At 39.9% G+C, this 27976-nt stretch overlaps 1 protein-coding gene and 1 long non-coding RNA gene across 29 annotated transcripts in view; one reads left to right on the top strand and one right to left on the bottom strand.

The window, feature by feature from the left end:
- Positions 1-22051, bottom strand: part of mbnl1 (muscleblind-like splicing regulator 1) — a 41093-nt gene extending 19042 nt beyond the window's left edge. For 3 of the 28 annotated variants that reach the window (XM_067528773.1, XM_067528779.1, XM_067528775.1), the window contains exons 1-2: positions 16476-17668; positions 8498-9529 (exon numbers count right to left, since the gene is read on the bottom strand). In XM_067528773.1, the coding sequence (XP_067384874.1) occupies positions 8498-8671 (174 nt within the window). In that variant the 5' untranslated portion in view covers positions 8672-9529; positions 16476-17668. Of the gene's footprint in view, positions 1-8497; positions 9530-9918; positions 10262-15490; positions 15647-15983; positions 16428-16475; positions 17679-20706; positions 20832-22032 lie in introns of those variants that run through there. The other 25 variants (XM_067528756.1, XM_067528768.1, XM_067528766.1 and 22 more) reach the window with 19 other exon arrangements.
- LOC137140536 (uncharacterized) lies at positions 237-8753 on the top strand. The gene is made up of 3 exons (XR_010916457.1): positions 237-5449; positions 8262-8355; positions 8460-8753. It is a non-coding gene; the product is annotated as an uncharacterized lncRNA (long non-coding RNA).
- Positions 22052-27976: the final 5925 nt, after the last annotated feature.

Raw genomic sequence — 27976 nt, 5'->3', positions numbered from 1 at the left:
ATGTAGGGCTACAATACAGACCACACACAGAGTGATGAGGTAAGCTAGGTTGATAAAACATGTTTGTGTGGATGGAAATTCAGGTGGATTTCAGAGCTTTAGGACATAGTTTAAAGAAATAATGTGCATGTGACAGCAGATTCAGCTGATGATCAGATGTAAACACACACTGGGTGCATTAAACACTGAGTGCAGCCATATTAAACTATTTACTTAATATTAACACACACACACACACACACACACACACACACACACACACACACACACACACAGCACTGAGTTATTCACACTTAAGAGGGTGTTGGTTCCCAGAAATGCCTCAGGTCAGATGTCACATACACAGGAGCCCTGGATCCAAACTTAGACCTCTCTTTTTCCCTGACATACCCTCCCTGCTCCTTGCTATCGCTCACTTTATCACATCAACTTACTTTCATGTGATTATATTTACACCAATTTTTCACTCCTGTGAGGGCTAATAAGGTTAGTTCTGTACTTTTCATTATCAGTAATAAAAGAGCAATCATGGTCATGTGGGTATCGATTTGAGCAGCAGCACTTTATGAAAGCCATCCAGTACCCACAGTGTGAGTACGTGAGGCAGCTTGGAAACTTTCATTTAATCATATATAAGCTTCAATTCCCAGTAGGAGAGTCCTTGCGTGGAAATCACAAGGTCCAGGCAGCATACTGTTGTCTGAAATGACTGAGGTGTTTCTCACTGTCTGTAGGTCTGAGAGACTGAGAATCGTAGCCTGCCTTTTATCTTAATTATCCATTTAAAAAATTGAATGATGAGTAATCTGGTGATATATGATACTAATGGTTATACTTTGTTTCTAATGTCTTAGGTCTTTAATGCCTTAGCTAAGCATCTACATCAATAGCAACTGTACTTTTACAATACTTTTACAATCTTTTCACTGCACTGTATATTTTAACAGTAGACAGCGACATAACAGTCAACAAAATGAACTTCATCAGAGACAGATAAAAAAAAGGGTGGAAGAAATTAATACAGAGTGTAGAGATAACAAAGGCACAGACAGAAAATTCATTTGAAATCAGAGAAGTGTATGGCTTCCTCTTTCTGTATTTCACTTCAGCTTTAGAGTTATGATGCTGACTAAAACTACATAAGATGAAAGAAAGTTACAAGCAGTGTGTCACTATTTCTTTACCCTTTCCATTCTTTGGTCCTGGCTTTCTGTTTTCCCATTCTAACCACATTGCTATCGGCACAGTGTCCTTTTTCTCCTCAGTTCAGAGATACCCGGCTTATAAAAACACACAGAAAGTCTCTTTCACCAGGGACCAAGTAATAACTACAGGGCAGATGATTAATTTGCTTTGCAGCACTAACAGATTTAATCTGTGATGTATTAACTTAATCTGATCTCACAGACTGTAATCCTATCCACAACTCTAATCCCACTGTCAACTGTCGTAATCCTGTTTCTGCATGCGATTATCTCCTTTGGCATTTGCACAAGCAGAATGTTTCCACCCTCTTTCTGTCTCTTAGTGCAGTTTAAGAAATTATTCCATTTATCCAATTATTTCAAATACCATATACTGTAGATGAACTATAGGTACACAGTGATTTATAATCAATCATTTAAGCCAAAAATCCATCCAGGAACAATCCAGAATGTTTTATAAAAAAAAAAAAAATAAATTTAGCAAACCAGTAACATGTAAGAATATTTCATCATTATTAATATATGGTAATAAAACAACACCAACAATGCAGTGTAAACAGAGTCTCCAGAAGTCTGTGCATGTCACTCAACAGTAATCAGCGATAACACTATGAGTATGCTGATTACATTTTTTTTGCCATGTATACCTGTAACCTGGTTTCTAATTGGCTTCCTTCAACTGTGCACATGTGTGACAAAAGGCTGCAGATAATAATATTCAGCTGAGTAAAAGGCTGAATGAAGTGGGGGATCATGAACAGGGTGATGCTGCCTCATTTTTAAAACAAAGTCTGCCTAAAGTCCGAGTTTTGCTGCAACACGAACACACAAAAAAGAAACATTAGATTGAAGCATTTTCTTTCACTATACAGTTCAAGTCTGTGCACCAGGTTTCCAAAATAAGTCTGAGATGGAGGAGGAATCCGGTTACTCTTGCTACGTACATATGCAAATTTCCAGTAACCAGGTTCTTTAGTGCATGTATACACAGTTCGTCTCAGTGCCCGGATTTAAGTGCACTGAAACACAGTCACTGTCAGTCCAAAAAACAAAGACAGAAACTGATGCACCAAACTGAAGACTCATTTTAGAGGGTGTGTTTCCTGTGTTTCCTGCTGACTTGTTTCACTTGCCAAGTGTTGTGGTTCATTGAGTGTTCTGATAAAATATTTCCCTGCCTACAAAAAGTATTGACAGGAACCCAGAAAAACAAATGACTATTATCACTGATGCCATGGGTATGATGGGCCCAGACACTGTGATTCTAAGGAGGAATGCAGAAAGAGCAACTGAAGGAGAAAAACAGAAGGAAGCCTATCAACATTTTCTTGTTGCCTCACATTCTTTCACAACTGCCACTAGTGGGCATGTCCCCCTGCAACCTCTGGCAACAATTCTATACCACTGTGGCATGAACAGAAAAGTAAGAGGCACAGAAAACTTGACTGATGGACTTAACAGCTGGCATGAAGGAATGGGAAGCTTGAAAAGTTGTTGAGAGAGTTGAGACTAAATGAGTAGCTGTGCCCTCGAGCTCCTCCCTCACCTGTCTAATGGGAGGATAATAGCTGAGCTGACAGAAAGGAGGAGAAAGTTAAAGACATAAATGAAGACCTGATCAGTTATTTGCCTCTAAAGTTATTTTCCATTACATTTTATGATAAGCAAATCTTATTTTTGACACACAAATGTTTCCAAAATTCATCCTGGTGTACATGGAATTACTTACAACTTTTTGCCATCTCCGCCTGGATTTAAAATAAAGAATGATGAGAGCTGTTCTCTTTCTACAGAATGTGTCAATAAGCTTTACTTATAGGATCTAAAAGTTTGAATAAATGTAAAACATTTCCTGTTTCCTGTATTATAAGTTACTTAAAAGTTTACATAAACACCTGTATTCTAGACATATAGCCACTGATGCAAAGGGGATCAGCAATACCTAAAATTTGCCACTGCATGCAGATGGATGCATGAGTTTTATGTTATTTACCTCTCCAATCTTGCATTTAAGTCTTGGCTTTGATCTCGTCCTCGTTAAATGTAACAAACCTTCAGGCTATGTTAAGTTTCATGGTTTGTGTATTAATGAGAGAGATAGCGAGACAGAGAGTGCCTAGAAAACTAATCATTGTATCAGTGGCATTATAAAGAGGCCCAGTGTGATAGAGGGACAGGGACGGCTGACACTGAGAAGAAAAGACAGGCTGTTGTTGCTGATCTTCCATCACATAAGCTCACACAGAATGCACAGCCACAGAGAATGAGCAAAGGGTGTCTCTGTGTATGTGTCTACAAGTGTGTGTGACTCTGTGTGTAAACCAGGATTAGCCTGGTCCAAACGCAAATCCCTCTAGCATTAAAGTAAGAAAGACATAAGAACGGACCCATCAACACCAGGAGATAGAGACGCAAAAGATCCTGTTACTAAAATAAAAGCCCCATGATGTGATTCAGCTCTTACCCAGGGAAGTCTGCTTATTTTATTCAGCTATAGAGGAGACTTCACACAGCCAAACAGGAGACACTATGATATGAAAAGCTCCGTTTAAGTTATTTAACTTGCATCTTATGGATGCCTAAATGCACCACCTGTTAAATTAAAGGAGAGAAATATACATTCTGGATGCACCACCAGACATCCTAATAAAACTCCAATTAGGCATCTACTGTGAAGGACAGAGGCCAATATGAATCCAGGAAAGAGTGTCTGCATGAATTATAGAATCACTGCAGTACACGGACTGGAGTTTACCATAGTGTTGCTGAAAAGGAACCAAATCACAGGTGTGGTGAAGCCTTGGTCCTTTTTGGCAAAAAGCCACAGAAGCAAGCAATCTGAATATCACAAGTCTAAGTGGCTTTGGATTCCACATGCCCATCTGTGGCTGTTGCGCAGAAAAGCCTCATTTGGATTGTGCCATTTAAGTAGGTTTGATCTGTTCATGCCAAAAAACTCTAAACAGTTGAACATGTCAATTACATTTAATTTCAGGCGTATTTAATATATTTAAATATAGATTTTTTTTAATGCACACTGTAACTATAAGTATTTGGAAAAGATTTCAACTAGGAACAAATAAAACAATGTCACGCTAACACTTCCAACAAATTAAATTGTGCTACTTTGTTCTGTTTTATATCAGGCCACAAAAGTATGTCTATTGGTAGCTGTGTACGATATGTCTATTAATGTAGTACGCAGTGTGTGACAGCAGAATCAAACACACATTAGCCTTGTGATCTCATAACACTTTGCTTAAACACACAGTGAGGCTTACATGCTGATTTAGTGCTCAGAAACTGGCTGGAAAATCAGTTTGAAATTATTAAAAATACTGTCAACTAGCAACCCAGCTAATATTTACCTCTCATGTCTGTCCGGGCAGAAACCACTCAGTACATGTGCTGGTGTGTGCAACTATTTTTAAACTACCTGTTTAATTTAACCTCTGAATATTAATGTACTGTCAAAATATGTTGAGTAAAATGAGAGGAAAGACAGATAAAGACAGAGAGCGAGCGAGAGAATGAGAGAGACAAATGGAGATAGAACATGATAAATAAGGGGTATTTACCCACCCTGTGCTCTTTAGGAATGTAATCTTGGCTTAGAACAGAGTTCTAACACAAAGAAATCTGCAGCAACACCAAAACTAACACACACACACACACACACACACACACACACACACACACACACACATATACACACACAATCACACTTGGCCTTATTTTCTCAGAAGTTAGACGTGATGACAGTGGGTGTGTCAGGCTGGCAGGTAGACAAAGTACAAGGTCTGTGTGTGTGTGTGTGTGTGTGCATATTCAAACCATTCTCCATGCCAGACGGCTACTATGACTTATGACATGGACGGCAGTGTTGGGGGTAAACAAGGACCTGCTGCTCCTGGTGGGTTCACACAAGGTCACAGTTAAAGTTACTCCAGGCCCTAAACCCACACAGCAGGGGTTTATATTTGTGTGTGTGGGTGTGGGTGTGTGTGTGTGTGTGTGTGTGTGTGTGTGTGTGTGTGTGTGTGTGTGTGTATCTAGCAGGGTGTAATGTGACCCATCCTATCCTGGGATGGGTGTGTCCTGAAGTAAATGAGGCAAAAACCAGACTAAGCGGGAAATCAAGTAGAAGCAGCTACCATGATGGGAGGAGAATAAAAACAAGCAACAGAGGAAAAGAAAACCAGTGAAACAGAAGTGGACTAGAATAGGCTTGCAACAAATGAAAAGTAAGATGGCGCAGTACTTGAAAACAAGATAAAAAGTTTACCGGGTGGGGTGGAGCTATAGTCTTACAGTTCATTTACTGTAAAGAATAACCCATAATATTTCAGACTCGTTATAGTATAAACTAATGAGGCAGACGTTACCTCACTTGCTTCTGCAACCTGAGCTGACCATTATATTCGAATCTGATTAGACATGCTTTAGTGGAGCAGAAAGGGGAACACAACTGATTGAAACTACTGAGGGTTAAAGTTGTAAACGTTCCTATTTCCATTTTTGTCAGATAAGTGCAGCTTAAAGGAGCACACGCTGCATCACACTTTTCCATCTGTCAACTGAACAGATCTAAAACTTAGATATTACAATGAGCTGTTTATACAGATTTAGAATCACTGTATCATACCTAACCTGCTGCTCAGTAGTTACTCATTAATAGACAAAGGTAAATCAGGCAGTCTAGGCAGCCATTATGCTTCTCTAAATATTTACCCCAATTTGACATGGCTGAGCTCTCTGTGCTGCACCAACCAGATACACAGGCAACACAAATGGCTCTGTCTAAGAGCGATGGGTAGCCCATATATGCACATACAGTTTTGTGCATGCAAACACACACACACACACACACACAAAACACCTCAACTTAGTTTTAATTCTGTGACCTAGATTAAAACTTGGCTCTGATTGATTGTCTTGCTTGAGGCACATTTGATTACTGCCATGTCCATAAATTGCAATTTAAGTGTTTCTGCTATTTTTGGTACTGTTCAAATTTGTCTTTGCTCTAATTCTCTCAGCTTGGGCTCTACAAGCTTGGCTTACCACTGGACACATGTTAGTATATCTAAAGCTGTGTCTGTATCTGTTTGTGTGTGTGTGTGTGTGTGTGTGTGTGTGTGTGTGTGTGTGTGTGTGTGTGTGTGTGTGTGTGTGTAAAAGGAGGCCAGAAAGAGAGTGACTGTTAGGGAAATGACTGGGTTTGGGTGTGACCTGCTCAGCTATGCACTAGTGATCATGTGAGACCTGTTCTAATTATACACCTCTCGAGAAGAAGGTTGATCCTCTCTCATGGGCAGAAATGGTGTGCACGTGTCCAAATGGGTGCAGGGCTAGTAATAGGGAGCGATGTGGCTCAATGTTGCAACTAAAATGCAGAATAATTCCTATTTCACCCACTCAACGTGTGCTGAGTGACTCCTTAAACACATTTGTGGGTTTATGAAACAGGAAAATTGCAACAATGTGGTGAAGGCATCTGAGCCTTTATGTTTTTGGTGTGGGCTTTATCTGCAGGTGTATGTTTGTAACATTTACTAGTGATTTTCCCCACTCCTTCAAATCCACTTCCTTTCTTTTGTGCTCTCTTGCACTCTCCTGCTGTTTCCACTGTAGGTTTTGCAGACCCACTCTGTTTTTCATTACCAATGGACAAAATGGGGCAACCATTTAAAAAGCATTACCCACTTCTATTAATACACAAGTCCTTGGGCAAAATGAGTCCAAACTACTAAAATAGGCCCAATACTTTTACTACTTTCCATTCACCGTAGCTTGAATTTAAACACATCTGCATATCAAGATCCTTCCTCCCGTTGATTTATGTATTGTCTGCTTTATCAGAGAATGTGGTCACTGTTTTGAACTAAGGGGACACTAGCATCCAGTCAGATAGTTTGCTTTATAACTTTGCAGCCATAAAGGATATCGCAATTTTCTTAAAAAAGGGTCTTGCTTTTATTATTAGGTCCATATTTTCAATAGAATATTGTAACATTTTAGTCACTAAATGTTTTCCTGGGAAGTGGGAACACAGGTTAACACTTGGACATACTACTCTACCACTTTGTGAGGAGGTACTGTAAACATATACAACACATACAAACTGGGAAGTAAGTCTCTAAACTGCCGTGGATGTTTACAACAGAATTGTTTACAATCATGTGACTACTTGTATTTTTATCCCACTACACTTTTGTTTTTTTACAAAAGTTGTTTTTCTCCCCAGATCTGTAACTTGGGGTGATTAGGCAGAATGATGGCAGCAATTGGACATTGCAAGGAAACCTGGGAATATCCCTCTGTCCACATCTGTTAAAAACACTGTCTTCATCCTAACCCTGTCCTGCTCACACACTGCCAATGACCGCAGCTCACCAGTCAGCAGGCAGAATACAAACAAAAGTAAAAAACACACGCAGGCAAAAACTAGTATGTAAAGCTGGAAACTTTCGGTCGAGGTCCTGTCATTTCTGTAGATCTTGTACTCAGACAGACTCTTGTGTTTGAGAGATTATGAAAGAGAGTGAATGAAAGAGAGAAAGAAAACGAGGTGTTTGCTTTACTGCCTCCCTGCTGATACCTAAAAATGGAAAATTACTGCATACAGTGCCCCAAATCTGCCCCCAGATTTGCTCTAACATACATATAGAAACTCACAAACACACACAAAATCCCTCTAACTGCCCTTGGGCCTCTGCAAAGGAAGTGGTTTGACTGAGTGAGAGCTACATGATGACACTATTGCCTTGTTCCTCTCTGGCTGTTGAGACATGCGGTGCTCGGGGCATCCTTATGAGTTTGTACATGTGACAGCCTATTTATCTGTCTTTTTCTTTTCAAACTGTGCCACACAGTATTGTTTAATACTTTCAAAAGGCCTGTGCTTAACTGGTAAATTAATGTAACTGTATTTATGTAAACAGTGACTGACTGATATGTGACTCCTGTATGAAAAAAATGCAACCAAAACAATTGAGCATGTCTTGGGAAATTTCAGTGTTACAATGACCTAAGTTCTCCTTTCTGAATCTGCAGAGCTGAAATCTTCCCTGATCACATGTTGCAGTCACCTGACCAGAAATAGGCGGGACCAAGCAGAGCACATGCTGCGGCCAGATGCTGCACTGAAGTACGGTATATGATGTGGAGTACTGCTATTTATAGTTTGTAACTCTTTGTATTCCTGTATAAATTCTGTCTGACTGGGTGGCCTATCTGTCTTTCTGAACTCAGACCTCCAGATTTCCAGTTCCCCACCTATCCTTTCTTACCTTAAGTGAGTCGAAGCAAGCAATGACCCGTCCGTTGTCCACCTGACAGCTCTTGGCTGGATGAGCAAACTTGCACTCCTGGTCGGTACGTGAGCAAGTGCCTCGCTGGAACTCCCTACATACCTCCAGTGTGAGCCACTTTGTGTCTCGGATATGTGTCATGTTCATTGCCATGGCAACACGCTGGCAGAAGGTATTCCAAGCTTGGATCTGTATAGGCGTGAATAAAGTACCTCTAGTGTTTTTAATCCACAATTTTAAGGTCCTTTTTGTTGTTTCTGTTGGCGTGGTTGAAGTCTGTGATGCTTGTGTCTGAAATTGAAATGAAACATTCAAAAAGAAAAGTTCCGATTGATTATGAGGGCTCCTTGTCCAAAGTGAAATGTTGCAGGACGATGTTTTGCCGTGGATGTAATTAGATCATTTTTCCAAACACTGAAAGGGATCAGTAACTATTGAAAAAGTGATTATATCCAGGAAACAATGTAGTTTAATATTTAAGTTGCCAGCCTTGGCTTGAAATGTCTCTTTCACTGTTTACTGCCTGCTGAATTGTCCATTCACAGCAATGACAAGCCAAAGTGACAGGATAACCAAGAACTTCTGGTTAGGTGCAGTGGAGCAGGCAACGGAGGTGATGATCTTGTTACAGCCTGCTACAAGAAGGTTAAGGACACTGAGGACCACGTGGAGGCTTACGGGGTCAAAGGCAAACGTTAAAGGCAAGGTGGGTGAAATGCTGAGTGGCCTGGTGGCGTGTTGGGCTGCTGTGGTAAGGCTGGTCAGCTGGTGGATAGCAGTTGCAGTGGGGTGGTCTGGTGAGGAAAGCTGAGGCTGGAGCCCGCCTGCAAAGACTGGATGGTTATGGTGGTGGATGGACGAGCGGGTCAGAGCGTGGGCTGCAAGGAGGGTGTGGTTGCTATCCTTGTACTCGTGTTACTGTGGCAGCAAGTGAGCGAGGCGGGGGGAGGGTGGAGCTTCAGCTGTAGAAGCAGGTCAAAGCTGCAGCAGACATCAGGGAAGGCACTTCCTCTGGGGAGAGAGAGATTGAAGGGAGGCAAAGACAGAAAGAAACATTAGTCCAATGATGGATGTAAAAAGAAATTTGTCTTATTTATGTGTCTTGTTTATCGTTCACAGGAGGTTCTGACCAGCAGCATTTTTTAAATCATGCCACTTGCTAAGCTATGCCACTGTGGGAATGAATAATATGTAAAAATGTCAGAAATGCAGGGGTGTCAGCTAAAACAAATAAAACTTTCACCCGCCCTGCGCTCAAAACACACATGGTGTGCACACAGACGCTCATCACGCCATGGCACTCACAAACACACACACAGAAAAGCACAAAGCAGCTATTCAGAACTGTCCACATCCTATGGTTGATGCTGCAATATTAGATCAAATCCTGTATTACTTACATTTTAGTACTGCGAAGCCGGTCATTGCAAATGTGTTTAGAGATTAAGGAAAGGAAGAGAGTGAAAGCAAGAGGGAAGTTGAAGCAGGGCATGAGGGAGAATAGGTGAGTCATTTCCCTTCTTGCGAAGCGGTGTGAGAGTGGGGACCAATGAGAGCTAGCAGAGTTGTAGCAACATTCTGGGCTGAAAGCCAGGTGAGAGAAGGGGGAGGAGCAAACAAGAGGCTGACCTGCCTGCTGCTGGGGAAGGAGAGAAAGAGGACTAATCACTCTGCTCACTATGACTGCCTGATTTGATTTGAAAATTATGTTCACTATGGTACAGCAGAGATGAGCCAGAAAGTAACTGTAAACTTTGATGGAAGCGTAGTCATACTACGTAAATCCCACAGAGATATGAACTTTCACGTTGCTATAATATCCTATTTATTATTTTACTTTTATAAATGCCCATTCATCCCATGCAGATGTTTTTATTGCAAATTTTGTAATGCTGCCAGTGGTTTCTATTTTCGGTAATTCCATTGTAAAAGGCTTGCTGGGGGAATTTGAATGATTGGGCTCCTGGGGGCCCATTCTGCTCTTATCGCACAGGCAGGGTAACTCGCCACACCCTGTATAGAGAAATCGCTTTCCCAGAACAGCTTGTGCACCTTCAGCAATGCCTCAAACTGCTGCTAACTTTACAGCACTGCAACATTGCAACACACTATATCAGAGCCCTGCAGCAGCACAGCCCAGGTCATGATGACCCAGCAACATGGTTATAGAGTGGAGGGAAAAATGGCTTAGTTTCACCTTGGATGACCCCTACTATAACAAAAGGAGAAAACAACTTTTGGACTGAGAGCATAATTGTAACAGAAATACTACAAGTGCCCTGTTCGTGCCATACATACACCCAGGCACACACAAAATACAAACAATCACATCAAATTGTCTTCCACATCATGCAATTTAGACAAGTGACTAAATAACATGAACCTTTAAAAACATTACAAGCAGAAAAGACTTATCAACTAATAGCTTAATATTTTTAAATGACAGCTGAAAACATTTTATTCAGTTACTTTATAAATTAAAAACAGTAATGTTTCTTTGTCAGCCTAATTTCGTGCTAAAAAATATTTGTTAATAATTGGATTGAAAGTCTTGCTACGGAATGAAAGTGGTGCAACATACACCATGTCATTTTTATGTTTACATTATTTAGGGCATGTTTCTATTCCCTTGAACATATTCATTCATCATTTCCTCTTTATCAGTGTGAAAATGCCAAGTCAGTCAAGTTTAATCCTCAAGTAGAGTAACCCTGCATGCCCTAAGACCTATGTTTTTATTATCATATAATATTTTTGTAACTTGTAAATTTTGTATATACAGTATTGCTACAGCTCTGCTTGATGGGGCTGAAAGCATCGCACCTTTACTACACAAATACTGTATACTTTGATGCAAGGCAAAATCTGGTGTGTGTGTGTGTTTGTGTATTACATGTGTAATATATACAGGCATTTAAAGGCACCAAAGGCTGTCTTCTCTCAAAGTGATGTGATGACCTGATGCCCTGATGCATGAATGGTGAACACAACACCCAGATCTGTTCCTATGGTGTCTGTTAGAATCAGAGTGAGAGAGAGACAATGTAGTATGGACAGAGCCAGAGTGATAATGTGGGCTCATTATGATTCATCATATATGGACATGAGCATCCTACTCCTATTGATTTCACCTCCATGGTCTTTCTTGTCAGCAAGCCACTCCCTCTATCAAATTCCACTTTAACTGTTACTGCTCTTTGTCTCAGAGCGATCTATTTAAAACAGATGATGGTTTAATATGATATACTTCTCTAACCACCGCATTTATACTGTTTTAACTAGTGGATCATTGACTTCTTGGGACTTTCACTCGGTCAGCTCGATCCTTGCTTCTGCCTTTGTGTCCTCCATGTGACTGTCTGGCCTGTGTTCTCTTCTAGCATCCTCAGCAACACTCCCTCTGATACCAAGGTCTTTCAAGCTGGCGCAAGGTCAACCACACTGGGGGAAGGAAAGATGGCGAGAGAGTGTGCAACAGAGACTGTGTGTTTCCTATTGCCTTTTACGACGTGGTAAAAACGTAGCATGCAAAAAGAGGAAGTATGTCTTCGATAGCAGCACATCATGTGACACCAGCATGTGGTTCAACAGTACAATACTATCAATAGCCTGCTTGTCTTATACTTTTTCTTCAATGAGTCATAAAACAAATCAATTTTCTACAAATTAAAGATGCTATAGAAATCACAGAACTTTCCACAAGAAATGCACATTTTGCAGAAATTGGACTGTGATGGATGGAGTTCAGACACTATGAACACAAAGAACTATTATAAATGCATGTCCCAACAGTTTGAAAAGTTAGAGCAATCAAAGCGATACGATTATCTGGGCTGGTCTTGAAGTTTTCATTATAGCTAACTGGTAGAGACAACAAGAAAGAGGGTGTGGTTCACAGTTATGATAAGACTTCCTGAAAAATGACTGAGTGGCATATTTTTAGTCTAGTTTAGCATAGCTCGAGACCACAAGTCATGAAAGACTGGAGGCTATATACTGAATGGCTGCATAAGAAATAATACACGAGTTAACTAATGCAGCATGAGCGTAACTAAACCTAAAGTAACATGCAGATTTGCTATGTACTATATTGCGGCTCGTGGCAACCTAACTAACCAAAGCTCCTAACCCAAACTTCTATTTTAGGCTTTGACTGCAGAGAAAGAGGCGTTCGTCTCCTTTGGTTTGCTGCTGTTCAGTAAAAGGAGTGATTTCAGCATATTGACAGAGGTGGGGTGGTGGTGGGTGAGAGTGTGCTGAGACAGGTCATCTCAATGGAGGACGCTGCAGGAAATGCAACACCGCAGACCTTGCTGCTGCTTCCGCCGCTGTCACTACATGTGCACAGAATATAGCGTCTCAGTACTGCCCTCACTGACCTTTACTCACTCAAACTAGTGAATAAAGGGACAGGCTCTTTGCCATCTCTATATCTTTTTCATATATTTTTCACAGATACTAATGGCTACCTTTTTCACCATCCTATATCTATACCACATACAATGCTGAGTAAACTGCATTTCATTTAGTGATGAGACGTTTTATAGTGATTGAAAAACTGCATCCAGCAAAGTCTAAAAAATTTTAATATTGGCTTGGGCAACAGCCCATTTTACTAAAGAAGAACTGAAGAGTAAACTATTTACCATTTCAGTTTTGAGCTTGTTTTGTTAGGAAAAGATAAAACAAAATTCACATGGAAAACCACATTCCCGGGGCCCGTACCTTAATACAGTCTTACAAATTTAAGTAACCCTCAGTGTAGTTGTTGTTATCTTCCTTGGCAATATCATCAGGTTATGATCTCCACTTGTCTCATTACCCTTCTTAGTTTTTACTGACCGATTTATTAATAGATTAAACAATGCAGTTCTGAATGTGAGTCTTAGGCAAGTAAAACAACAGACAATGCCTGTTTATTTCTCTGAGAGCAACCCTCTGGAGACAATGAGATCTCTTGTAAGCATGAACAGAGCTACACACACAATACACACACTTATACCGACACACAGATCTGTCTATGCGGCCTGACACTGAGTATTCTTAAACTGTGGTCAATATCTAACAGGGTGCAACACTGCACAACCCTGTAAAGATGTGGTGAAGTCAACAAACGGTGACGCTAATAGTAGGCCTCATGGTTTAGTAACTGGCTCACTGCTAATTTTAAAATGATGCTATAACCATATTAGATGCAGGAATACATTTTAGATTTAAGGAAATGTGTAAGTGTAAAAGCTATACTGGTAGCTCATGGTAGACAACACCTTACAAAGAAGCTTTCTATCTTCTTTCTTCCCCCTTATTCACGGGCACACTCATTTAATTAATATGTCTAGGACCGAATGAACACATTCATATATAAAGTATGCCAATTAAGATTTTTTTTAACAATTCTTGCCGTGAAATTCTTCCAAAAATGTAGTTTTATGTAATTAAAGTTTGCTGAAAAGCTGTGAAACTGTCTCAAAATACGCTTGCTCCTGACAGCTTTGAATCTAATGATCACATTAATCATTCATATTCATGCATAACTATTTTTTTCACTCCAGAGCATGGAGTGCAGCTACACCATTAGCACAAAGTTTGCAAAATGTGGCACACAGCTTGCAAAATATGCCTCTAATATTCTTCATCAGTATATTACATGAAAACATACTTTGCCACTGATCAATTTCATAATTTCATTTACTATTCCTGCCTTCTCTAACTTTAACTGTTGTGGCCTTCTTCTACTGCACAGGGGCAAATAGACCCAGCGTAATCACTGTGATGAAAAAAAAGAAAAAGGTCTAGGTAGTAAATTAGAGAATGACACTATTTGGGCAGGAGTGTCTGTTGCAGCCATCTGTCTCTACATGTAGAGAGTTTTAAAATGACTGGGCTGTAAGCAGGAGCTAATGCAACTAAGATGGAGAAAAACAAGGACAAGCTTGGATTGTTACATACAACAAAAAAATAACTACACACCTATTACTGACTAGACCAGCAGCTTCAGCATCCTGCTGGCACTGCTTATTAGCACTGTTGTGCAGTTGAGATACAGGTGGACATCAGCTTCATATCCTCTAAACTACAATTGAAAACAAAATCCTGAAAATTGTCACTGGTTGCTTGGTAAGAATAGAAAAAGTACATATTATGTCAGCTTACAGATTTAATAAAATAATGATTTAATAAGTAACTGTCTTATTCAAAGCCTTCAAATGTTTTTAGCTTTGCTTGTAATTTCCTTAGGGTCTTTCTCAGCTGAAACTATTTCAAAGTGTTGCTGAATAGTGGTCATAATATAGGAACAAACAGAGAAGCCTTGGCATAATAAAGGCTTAAATGATCGGTGTAGAGTCAGCCATGCAAGTAATCGTGTCTCTAGGGCAGATTATACATTATATGCAAAATGCAGAAATGCAGATCAATTTGCATCTAAATTCACATGCATAAACATAAGAGTGCAGTGTGACATTGTTACCCACTATATTCGCATCGATAACAACAACGTTTCTCTGGCTTTTACTGGACAGAACCTGACAGTTACCTGCCACGAGGCTACTGTGGGGATTTTACAAAGTCTCAAAAATGCAATCTGCCATACATCTGTCTGTGTTATGCATGCTTTCATATGTGCACATGTTCGTGTGTGTGCTACTGTCTGAGCCACCCTGAATCCCTTTAAGTCACAACAACAACATTCCTCATCATTGCCCCAACCACGGACACACCAGCAAGAGGAAACCCAAAGACATGAGTGGGAAGAGAACTGAAGTGGTGAACAGAAAGACAAAGAGGGGAGAAGAAGCAATAAGGACAGAGTTTAAATTATTAGATCCTAGGAGCTAGATAGGGTAGGTTTGTAAAAAAGAATGGCTATATAAAAAAACACACAGACAGACATAACTTGTAAAAGAAAGAAAAACATGGCGGGGCGATAGCCTGTGATATCACAAAGCCTTTATAAAATAACAGACTACTTACTTTCACTCCAGTCTAAACATCGACAAATAAAATCCCTCCATTTACTGGTTCACTTCTCCATGTCGCTCTCATGTTCCTGTCCCTTTTTCCTTCTCTCTTCAACTTTCTTCCTCTCTCTCGGTTACTCCCCCTCTGTCAGACGCATGCAACCACTCACTTAGTCACACACACACACACACACACACACACACACACACACACACACACACACACACACAAATGCACACAGAGTCACCCTCTCATACACTCTTTCCTCTCGCGACCCGGAATGCTTGGCAAGATTCTACTGTACTGAAATACTGTGCTCACCATATAAGGTAGCAGCAGCTTCACATGTCACACATAATTTACATGAACTGGGGCGGGAGTTTGTCTTACACAGCACACAAGTAGAAATACACATACACACATGCGAACCATGCTTCCCCCTTTAGGCTGACGCAGCAAGGAAGGGAAGGGATAAAACAGATTCAGAATTTGCCCTTCTCCTTACCATTTACCAAGCCCTGCAGGATAACTCCCAACATGTCCAATGTTGAGTCAGATGAAGGGAATGAACGCTGAGTGGGCGATCTATTGATCCTCTCCACTGCTTCCTGGAACAAGCACAATCCTCCAAACACACATGCGCGGACACACACTAACAAATTTCTTTGCTAACTAGCGCTACCCTCAGGAAATAGCTATTGTGTGACTGTCTGGTGTGAGCCAAAAATGTGTCTAAATATGTGTGTGTTGTGTATGTGCATTTGTACATTTGCCTATGTCTGTAAAACAAGCCATAACAAAAAGGTGTTAACCCTATTGCTGACGAACTGATCACACATACACACAGAGCAGACACTAAAACAAACAATCCCCATATCTCTACCTATGCTCCATTGTACAGGCACTTTCTTTAGTAAGTAAGACTGCAGCACACACAGGAGGAAAGATCTAGATAAACCAATGAAACAAGGAGGAGGGTTTGGAACCAAGCTCTTACCTCTCACATTGCTCTCCAGTTTGTGTGTGTGTGCTTCCGCGTGTTGATTGACTCTGTGTGTTTATGCGTTTGTTCAGACAGGCCACGACAGCAGACCCCCAGGCACCGGCTGGACCATTCTTAGACAGGCAGGCAGAGCACAGCAAGGCAGAGCGACTGGCAGAAAAGAGGCAAGCGAGTGAGCAAGTGAATCAGCAGCGAATGAGTAAAGGAGCTGTGCGGAGCCGAGCACCAGAATGAGAGAGAGGGAGAGAGAGGAGGAGTGTTTGTGTATGTAATTGTGTGTGCGTGCGTTGCAGTGTTGGCTGTGTGCGCTAGTGTCTCCCCTCCCCTGCCTCTTAAACTGACTGAGCCGGGCTGTGGTAAGAAGGGTTGGGCTGTGTCTCAACTGACTCCCCAGTCTCTGGATCATCTGTCTGCTGCCTGAGGAAAGTGCTGTTTGCTGGGCAGCAGTAGCAACAGCTGTGGAAGAGAAGGGGGAGAAGGAGGAGGAGGAGGAAGAAGAGGAGGAGGGAGCCCTAACTGCACTGGGCATCCAAATCCTGCAGTCCCCATCGCCCTCCTTCCCTTCCTTATTAAAGGCTAACCACGCCCCCTTAAAACAACACCAGGAAGTGGTGACTCAGTTACAGCAACACTGTCCTTGCCTTTCCAGAGAGGCTGAGGCAGGAAAGAGGGAGGAGGAAAAGATTTGGAGAACAAGCGAGAAGATAAAGAAAGAAGAAATGGAAAATAAGTTACAGGGTAAACATACAAGCAAGGATAGAGGATAAAGACTAGGGAAGAGGATCAGAAGTAAAGTTGTTAAAGCTATATTAAATATGACTTAAGGGGAATAAGTAACACAGAGTTTTACAGAGACAAGTGAAACAAGGGAATTAATGAGGTAAGGAAAAATAAGGAGAAAAGCAGCAGTTGGAAAGAATGAATTGAGGATTGTGGAAGAAAGACTTATGGAAAGATTTTCAGCGAGTTTGCCACATATTAGGCCTGGCTTCTGTCTGGATCCCCTCTCTCACTCATTGCTTTCTGCTGTAGCATGCAACCCACAGACACTTCAGATCATCAGTTCTTGTCCATGTTACAAAAGCAGGACACACTGATCTTCACAGACTACAACTGGACTCCCCTAGTAAGGCGTTGCACAATTGAGCCTGCAAACACACTGGAAATTACAAGAGTTTTGACAAAAATACAACCCATTTCAGTTAGTTTGCAGGTCAGTGCCATATAGCGATTTATAGAAAGGCTAACCAAGACAACACTGGGGAAAATTCCAACACTCAGTATCATTGTTGAGTTAAGGATTCTGCATATCCCCACACCGAGAGTAAAGCCAGAGAGGCTAAAGGAAGCTTCAAGAATGAGTTTTAGACCCACTTCAACAATATCCGGTAGCCATGGGGATAGTAGCTTTGGCATCTGTGGGAATCTTTACAGATTTTAAGCTGTGTACTGATGCCAAGTTTTCTGACTGATCCTGCATATTGTCTATGACTAATTTCATTTGACTGTGCTAATTAAAAAGGTGCATTCATAATACTGACATTGCTTTGCAATTTGTTTTATTTTACAAATAAAACAAATATCACATACTGAATGCATTTTGTGATCTTTGACATTGCACCTGCACCCTAAAACTGCAAAAATATCCTAATGCCTCTCCAGTGTAAAACTGATTTAGCTCTCTTTGTGTTGCACCCTTACCTTCTCTCTATCTGGACCAGTTTCTACTGCTGCACAGTTTAATACAAAGCTGGTGATAAGTCATCTCTAATTTACACAACCGAGGGTGACAATCTGTTATAGAGCCCCAGCTGTAGCACTAACCCTTTATCTAGCCAATATTCTGGTGCAATGTTCCTGCACATTCAGCAAAAACAAGATATTATTACACAATTTTTTATTAACTTTGTTCGACACTGCCAGTATTAGTTAAAACAACAAAGCGTGTGACTTGATCTATTACAAACCATCATTCTTTACTGATGGAAGGAGATCTATTTTGAACAATGGAAACAACCAAGCTAGAACAAATCCAGTATGTTTTTTGATTGGCAGAGGAATCTGCCTGCTCATCAATAAAAGGAGCAGGCCAATCAAACCTCCAACTGGAGTTTTCTTTGACCCATAATGAAGAAACATAGTGACTGATTGACTGTTGTTCACTTTCATTAGGAGATGCATCAGCAAGATCAAGGTACTCAGTGAAACACTGACACAGACATGGAATTTCCCTTCTACTTCTGCAGCTGAATATGCACCAGTGCGTGTGCTCCTCTCTGCATCTCTCTAGCTGTCTTTCTCCTCTAGCATACAGGAGAAAGAAAGGTTGTAAACATTTTGTCTTCAATAACATTTGTCTAGTTAATACTTTCTCTCACTTACGACTACGTCTTAAGGGGCCTGAACTTTCCCTTTAAAGAATCAACCACTCTAAGAACAGCGTGTCTATTTTTCACAACCCAAAGAACCATAATTATTTCATCAAATTAGAGGTGAGTGTTGAGCCAAGCTTTGCAGTTAACAAAGCAACAAAAATAAACTTTATATACCATTTCATTGTACATATAATATGATCGAATAAACAACAAGAGTCTACTGGTCCAATTCTACTTCATATTAGTTTGTCTGAACTGAAAACGGTCGCATGTTTTTTCTTCCTGCTCCATGTGTGTTATATGACACAGATAAAAGGATAATGTGACCATTGTTCTCTCTAGGACATCAATAAGACTGTAGAACTGTGTAAGTATAAGCAAGAGCAAAAGGAATCAACGCTTGGGGGGGTGAGCAAATTGTTCTCACAAATACTAATGTTAGCCAACTGAAAACAGGAAGAGGTGTGTATATCTGCAATGTAGTTAAAGTGGAATTTTACCAAATTTTACCAAGATCAATGAGCCACTCATTCGAATTGCTACTCACCCTGTCATACAATTGCATGTCTCCTCTGGGGAGGAGTTTTATCAAGTTTGAGAAAGATACCTTTGTCTCTACCAAGTTTCACTACGAAAATTACAGGATCCAGCAGTTTTCAAGCTTGATTGATAAGGTGCATACTAATCAGAACATCTCGGATTATGCTGCACTGATTTTGATCACTTATTAGGTGTATTACAGACATAGAATAGCGACTCCTTTCCTAACCCTCCACTGTCCTTCACACTTATTCATCTTCCCCGATGAACACAACTTTCCATCCTAAGCTTCTCTATCATCTCACCGCTTTGCTATTTCCCAGCCCTCTGTAAATGACACTGACTGGCTGATGTGAACTCTCACTCCACTGAGGAAATGTCCCAGAGCTTTTGTGTGCCAAACTCTGACAGCTCATCTATCAGTAAGGCCACAAATACACATTATACTCCTATTACAGACCATCGCTCTAACAACTGCAACAGTACACAAAATGCAGAAAGGCCCACACCTCACTGCAATTATTATCGGACATTTTCACTGTAGTTGTACTATTATCGAGACTATAGAATGAGAAAGCAAAACAGTCCGTTGATGTAATATGATGTATGATATACTTCAATCAACAATCAACTTCTGCTTATGTTATGTGGTAATTTAGAATATGTGAGAAGTAATAAAAAGTATATCCAGATGTTTTACACTTGCTCCCAAAATGACTAAAAATGTATGACAATGTTTACAAATTAAAGAAATATGTTTATGGACAAATGCTACTTTACTAGTTTGAATTTTCAGTCGTGTGTTTCTGTGGCATACTTTGTGGTTTTCTCTTAACTTTTTTTCACTTTGATGCAGAGAGGGGAAGCAGGTGCAATTCAAGCTGTCAGGTTTGAAACACAGACAGAGGAAATAGCACACTGTCTTGTCCCCATCTGACACCGTTGAGTGTGTGTGTCTATGTGTATGCACCATCCAAAATTGACACTTATCTTGGAGATAAAATGAAAACGGATGGAAACGCCCTTTGCAAAATGAATTTCGCTTAAGCTTTCAGAAGGTTTCCTAAAAGTAGCCTAAAAATAATTGCTGTAGAGAGAAAAATGACAGTGTTGCACATGTTGGTTTTGCTTCAGCAAGGAAACTTCACAAAGTGTTTGAGAAAGTAAGCGAGAAACTAATTATCTTAAAAGGTAAATACAAACAACAAAACCCGAAAGAAAGAGTGAATTATAAAAGTCGACATTCTGAGTTATGTAGTTACTTTGAATAATCTATTCATCATTCGTATTTCTACAGACAGAGCACTTACCTGTGTGTCTGTCTCTCGCTGACGTGCCACTGAGACAGACGAAGTCACTTCTACACAGGTCATGCTGACGCAATGCATTGTGGGATAAACTAACATCTTCATTTCTCTCTTCCTCTGCATATCTCACACTGCTCTCTCTCTCTCTCTCTCTCTCTCTCACAATAGCACCTTCTGCTTGGCAACGGCCATACCACAAATGTGGTCAGGTTTATAGCGAACCATCACTGCGCAACATCACGTCTCCATGACAACCAGTCCTTATCTCATTTGCATCTTCTGCTTGCATTATCTACAGATGCCAAATATGGTAACCTTGTTTTTTTTCTCCGCCTCTCTCTGCATCCCCTGTTTAATAACTTCCCCTTTCCCTCCATTTTCAAACTGTGTATGCACATTGGGTCTAATATATATATATGTTTATACAGGCATGTACGCATGCTTGCAGCTTGAGTGTGTTGAAAGAGGAAGTGCCTGTGACATTAGAGCAAGTTGCAGATAAGCAGTGAAACAGCTTGGTAAATCAGGAAGTAAAGTGTTTTTAAGGCAGCACTTGAGACTTAAAAAAGACACAGGAATTGCAATATGTTTTCACAATCCCCTTACAGCTGGTGCATTGTACACCTACCCTGTCAGTTCTTCCTCACTGAGGTTAGTAATGGCATTAGGCTTTCTCCTTTTCCTCCTCTAAGAACTGTGTCTATCAAACTATTGCTGGAATGTTGAAGCAGGCCCCTGGAGCCCACACACACAGCAACACTCAGCAGCACTCAGCACCTGTCTCCAACTGCTAGCACAGAGAAAGAGACACAGTCAATCAAGCAGGACAGCACAGCAAAGCAGAGAGAGCAGAGGAGAGTAAGAGGCAGACAAGCAGTTTACCAGCAGAAAAAAACACAATGAGCAGGTTGAACATTATGTGCAACACATCACATATTGGTAGCAATCAATCTATTGAACATAACACATCATTATTAAATTACCTATCAAATCATGACACACTTAATTTGAACAAATAAGGCCAAACAAAATGCAGCCTTTATTTCATGACAGTGTTTAAGACCTTTAAGATCACATTTTTCAAAGTTCACAAGTTAATTATGTAGAGTAATAGGACAACAAATGCAACTAATGTGTTGTGTTTCAGTAATCATACTGTTTATAAAAGTTTATTTGATAAGGGTCTACTGGTTTTAAAATGGTAAACATCAAAGAACTTTTAATGTTATTTTGTTTTTAGTTCTTTTTTTTAACTATATTATGAGATATGGAACCTCTCTTCTCCAGCTTTTTAAACATAGCATGTCTCCATCTGGAACGCCAACTTACCTAAGCAGTGTTTGGAGAAGCTCTGAAGAAGCATCAGGGGCTCTGAACACCAGACGGTCTCCCCGCCTCTGGGCTGCAGGGTTGCTGGGACTTGGGGGATTGGAAGTCAATGAAACCAAGCCTAATTTAGCCTCCACAGCTCCATGAGCTGCCAGGAATCAGAGTGAGACTCCTTCCCTTTTTAGGGCTCCCTGGACACTGCGGTCTGCAAGTGCCACTACTGCATACCTAGGGAGTTGCAGAGAAAGTGAGAGAGTGAAAAAGGTGACAAAAGTTGTTATATGGAAGCGCCATTTTAATTAATATTTAGCTCTAAAGGGCATAAACATGTAATGTGAGAACTGTGTACAACAATTTGATATTTTTTGACTATTTATAAAAAGTGTTATTTATGTTTATTTAACTCACAGTTTGGACCCTTTTACAACCATTTTTACTCCATGTCAGTAGACAATGCTTTGTCCTGTGACTTACTTAGACATGAATGTCCACCTCATGCTACCACAACAGTTTGCCATAAAATCACACCAGTAATTAGGTGTGAAGAGAAGACAAGTCAAAGGGTCTATACTTATACTATCTACTCAGCCAAAGCCTGACACTGTGTCATGTAATCTTTAATACCCCCAGCTGCACTGAAACTAGATGCTGCAGGTCATGATCTGGCTGATTTTCATCTGACAGAGAGAGAGAGAGAAAGAGAGAGAGAGGGTGAGTTGACACTTATCTTCCCCTGTGTACACACATTTTATTTTATACTATTTTATCTTACAACAATGACTGACTTTCCTCCAAAAAAATTTAGTATAAACCATGTACCTGAAAACACGATTTATTATCCACACCTTTGCTGAACAAAACAAAATTTAAAACAGCAAAGTAAAATACAGCCTCCTCATTGTATCGATTAAGGCGCTGCAAAAGCCAATCCTGCAACTCTGCACTCATGAAAGTGATAGAAATGTCACACTCTATCAAACGTGGCAGCCCATGTATTTAAAATAAATGGATAGGATGAGGATTACTGATGACCCTTTACTCCTTTTGCATTCCTGTGTTTTCTACGAGTGATATGACTGCACATGCATTATTAAAGACAATAATCACATAAGCCATGGTATGGAATACACAATAGGATTATCTATGGTGGAGTGCTGATCTCTCAGTTACATGTCCTATAGGGAGCACACAAATACTGTACAGTACAGGCCTCTCGTTTCACTGTAAGTGTGTGGAATAATCTCATTAGTCTATTCAAGTTCCCTGTTGGACCACCCTATGTAACAGTGCGATGAAGGTTACTACAGCCAAATCCATTTGTAGCTTTTAAAATAGAGGGTACTATTAATGTGTCATGTATCATGGACAACTACTAATTAATTAAGCTCTTTACTGAATTGTGTATTACAGTTTTTAAAAAATGCAGTTTTAGTACGTCTTTGGCTGTGAGTCAGCCATCAAAAACAACTAACATGGTTGTTGAGATTTATTTATCATGCCCCTCTTTTATCTAACTCCAGCTTCCAGGTAACTGGAAAAAATAAAAGCTCCTCAGAAATCCTTTACCATCTAACAAAAACTTTTGTGAACAATGAGCTCAGTGATGATGAAAGCATATAATCATAGCCAGAAATGTGTTAATTGACAGGTAACACAAATAAAACATTAATCAAACCTAAAATTACATTTTGCTTTGTCTTGCCAGAACATTTAGACAAGACCCAACTGCAGAGAAAATAATTAACAATAAACAAGACGCAGTGTGACCTGTTATAAACCATGTTTAGGCCTGTGTCAACTTGTAGTTGTTAATTTTTACTATGAAATAAAAATTATACATGGAGTATTGTTTTTTTTTTTTTTCTTTCTAAAGCTAAAACTGAGATTGGATGGGATGCAGTACAATACCAAATACACATCATTGATCGCCTTTCATAGACATTATACCTACATGTAAATACCAATATGTAAATTAAACCAATGTCCCATTATCATTTACTCCTGTTCGTAGCCTTTAAAAAAGCCCTTTCAAAAGCATTTCCCGTGAACAAATCAGACATTGCACAGTGCAAAGTTGTGAACATAGACAGAAACACAAAAAATACCAAACACTATGTAGTATTATGATCATATCAATAATGAATTATTCCATTGACCAGTCTTAAGTAACAATACCTCATTGGGCTGAGGGAAACTATGAAAAAAGGGCCCAATGACCAGTTATAGTATATATCAAAAACAGTTTCTATCAAGTGCAAGACCCTCCACTTAGTAACCTAGCAACTAGTGAAGTCAACATGGCACCTTTTGTAATTCTAAAACTAGCTAAGCTGAGTGCCAGACATAATTATATCTCTCTTTAGCCAATCACATAGGGCCTTGAGCCATAAATAACAGACTGCTCCCCTACAGAGCACCAGTCTGTGCTAAAAAGTCAACAAACACTTTCTCTCTTGCTCATTACTGGATTCGTCCTGCTCAGAGGAAGACAAACAGAGGGAGAGAGCGACAGAGGTCTATAGGTTTACAAAGAGAAAGAGAGATAAAGTGGAGGGGAAAAGAAAAACAAATGTAGTCTGTGATTACTGAGTCAAAATGAAGGCTGTTAGTTTGGACTATGTCATTAAAGACAGTAAATAGTGGCTGAAGAATCTACAGGTCTCTTTCATACACTGGCATGCTGCATGACAAGAACACATAGCACTGGATTCAAACGTAAAAAAAAGCTTCTTCAAAGTTATAACAGCATAATACCTTTAATAAACTCAACAGCAGAAGCTCTTATGTAGGCAGCTGGGGTTTAACTTTCAAGTCTTCTTACCCTGTGTGTGATTTTGCCAGAAAGCTACCACAGCTCTCTGTAAAACAGCTTAGTCTCCAGAGCTTTATATTTAGATTTTATGACCAATATTGAATTCTGACCCAAGTAATTTCACCAGGGTAATTTCAGATGTCATCCCGATAGAGGAACAACTTATGGCGGAATTTACGATCACATCACGTGGTTTGAAGAAGACATTGGTGCATTTGTTCCATCCAACTGATGAGAGATGGGATTCAGAATGTTTTTGTGTTAAGACATTACTAACAAACACTAGTTTCTGGATTTAAGGTTTATCTAACTTTTTACTGTGTTGCAATGACAATGACAATGCATAGAATAGTAACCAGTTTTGAAAGCTCAATGACTCTGCCTTACTTTATCTTGCTGCAGGTTAAAAGTTACAGGTTCTTTCAGAGCAAACTCTGTTGTTCATGTATTTTATCTTATCAACAGAAATGCCAGTTGCATCAACACAGCTTTACTTGTCACATATTTCCTAAGATAGGTAAACAAACTTTGAAGAGTGTGAGACATCGCTAGCATATATCACATAATAAAATAAAATCTTAAGAGGTGACACAGTCTAACTTCAATGTGATGTCTCCAGTGTGTGACATGTAAAGCTTACATGCACCTCTCGCCCTTGATTGGGCCAATATTGTCCCTTTACTGGCAGCTGCAGCCAGTAATGTCATGTACTGTAACGCTACTAAGTAGTTTTTAATCCTGACTAACTACACACTGTTTCTTTACACCTTGAGAAATTTAACATTTTGGAGGAGCACATACATTTTATACTTAATTTAATCATCAAAAGGGTCAGATATGACAGTAGTGGCCACTAAAACCTTTGCCTTGCCGATTATTATAAGAGACCATATCATTATGTTGTTATACTCACCAGGTCATGGATGTGCTATTTTGACAAACAGTTGCTTAACCAAAAATGTAATCTTTGGTTATATAATTACATTAGCTCCAAGAGATCCCTACCAACTTTAAAATAAGAATAGACACATCTGTTCACTATTTTCAATTAGAATGTGAAGGAAAGAAGTATTTCTGTCGAGGTGACAAGTTTTTGTGTGATGCTACAAGCAGTACAGCCTGACCCCTCTCTCAGCTCCCAGGATGTTTCCTTCAAGCCTCCCTATTGGGATTCTGGTAGCCTACATTCCTTGATTCAAGGTCAGCAGCAGTGGCAAATTAAATTACTTGTCCTTTTTTGTGGTGTTGGCTCTGGGTCAATGGCAACTTGGCTAAAATGATGAGTGCAGAATTCTGAAGGGAGCTGCATTTGTCCTTACCCGCTCGTGTCACATTAGCAAGGCAAGAACCAGCGTTGAAAATAGCTGAAATCAAAAGCAGTATGTTAAATTCTGCTTGTGTAATCATTTAAACAAAAACAATTACCTCTGCTTACAAATGCACTGTTGGTCCTTTAGGCTTACCCTGCTGCTGCAGCTTGTCATGTGCTTGCACATAGAGTACATTAGACCTAATTTTGTTAAACTTATTCTGCACCGCACGCCACCTGCTGGGAATCTTTGCTATTACATATGGCAAACAAAAGCAAAGAGTTTTTTTTTTTTTAAATTGTCGTTGAAAACGATGAATTCAAGAGAGGCTAACAATAGTGACATTACAGTGAAATTTACATCACTTTAAACATATCATTTACTCTGCAGGGTCTTCATTTCCACAATCTAAATGCATTCAGTCTTACAGGCTTCTAATGTTAGCTGTTTCAACAGCAGCAGGTTTATCTCTCAGTTGCAGAAAGGGTTGTTATCAGCAGACAAACAGCAAACACACCACACGTTGGAACAGGAGGAACTTAAGAGTATGTAATATGGTGTCAAAACACACCATAAGTAACAGGCAACTTGGTGTTACGCTACACTACACTACAAAGTAGTTCACCCTCCACATAAACACGGCTTTATTAACACACACATTAGGGTTGAAGCTGTAGTACTATGTGTGTCAAAACCACAATTTCCACAGCACCATCATTATAGACAATATCAGAGAGAATGATAAATAAGACAGCAATGCAACTCATATGTCATCTGATATGTATGCGATTCTTTGTAATTGTTGCTTTTATTAAATGTTGTCATTGTTTACATAAACTATGGCTATGTTGAGGTTAAATATCATGATAAGAATTCACCATCTGCATCCTAAACATTCCTAAGCAGCATCCAATGGATAAAAAAGACAAATAAAGACAAAGACTGACTGGACATGTACTGAAGGCACAAGTATCACTATACATAATGTGCCATTCCTATACTCTGTATTCAGAATAATAAATATAAAGAGTGACTGTTATTATCCATTTTTCCAGTAGCTGTGGCAGAACTCTTTCTCTCTGCCATTCTTGCAGCAGTGTGATTGTTTTTATATTTTGGTAAATTTGACATTATACTACCAAGCTATAGCTGTAACTTTATGTGTGCGTGCTGTTGATGTTCTCACAGTATTTATGTTTTAAAAGCCCACGGTTTAATAGTAGTCAGCCTTTTCTGCTTGGCATTAGGGTAGCATGATGCTGTGACAAGTGTTACGACCAGAGTCCTAATGTGATGTTTTTTTTGTGGGTGTGTGTGCATTGTTACCTGTGGACTCTCTCTCTATATATATATATATGTATGTGATGTATGTCATATTGTGACGAGGTGAATGTGTGATTGGCTGGCAAGTATGTTGGATGTAGTTCCAGGAGCGGATTGGTTGCAGACTTTTTCATCAGCAGGTCACCAGTTCAACCTTCTCTCCCTCGCTGCCAGTCTGCCAGACACCATAGTTAAATGTGTTATAAATGATGTTCTACTGTCAGCCCTAACATGCGAGAACTCCTTTTGTGTAAGGGTGGGGTTAGCTTTTTGTTTAAGATTTATTTTCTCCTGTTTATCTGCCAGGAGCTTAGGTAAGTTCATTGTACGTATGGTATTTTTGTTTTTGTCTAGGTACTGGCCACAACCCGGCTAGTTATGTTGTTTGTTATTTTGGTGCACCAACCCTGAAGTCATTTGTATTCCCGACTTTAAGAAATGAACAATAAATCTTCTAGGCTGAAGCTTCCTTGTTCTAGTGGTTTCTGGGTGTTGGGAA

This window comes from Channa argus, chromosome 14, assembly GCF_033026475.1.
Source record: "Channa argus isolate prfri chromosome 14, Channa argus male v1.0, whole genome shotgun sequence".
Classification (NCBI taxonomy): domain Eukaryota; kingdom Metazoa; phylum Chordata; class Actinopteri; order Anabantiformes; family Channidae; genus Channa; species Channa argus.
Note: the sequence above shows the minus strand (reverse complement) of the source record. Positions and strands in the feature narration are given on the sequence as shown.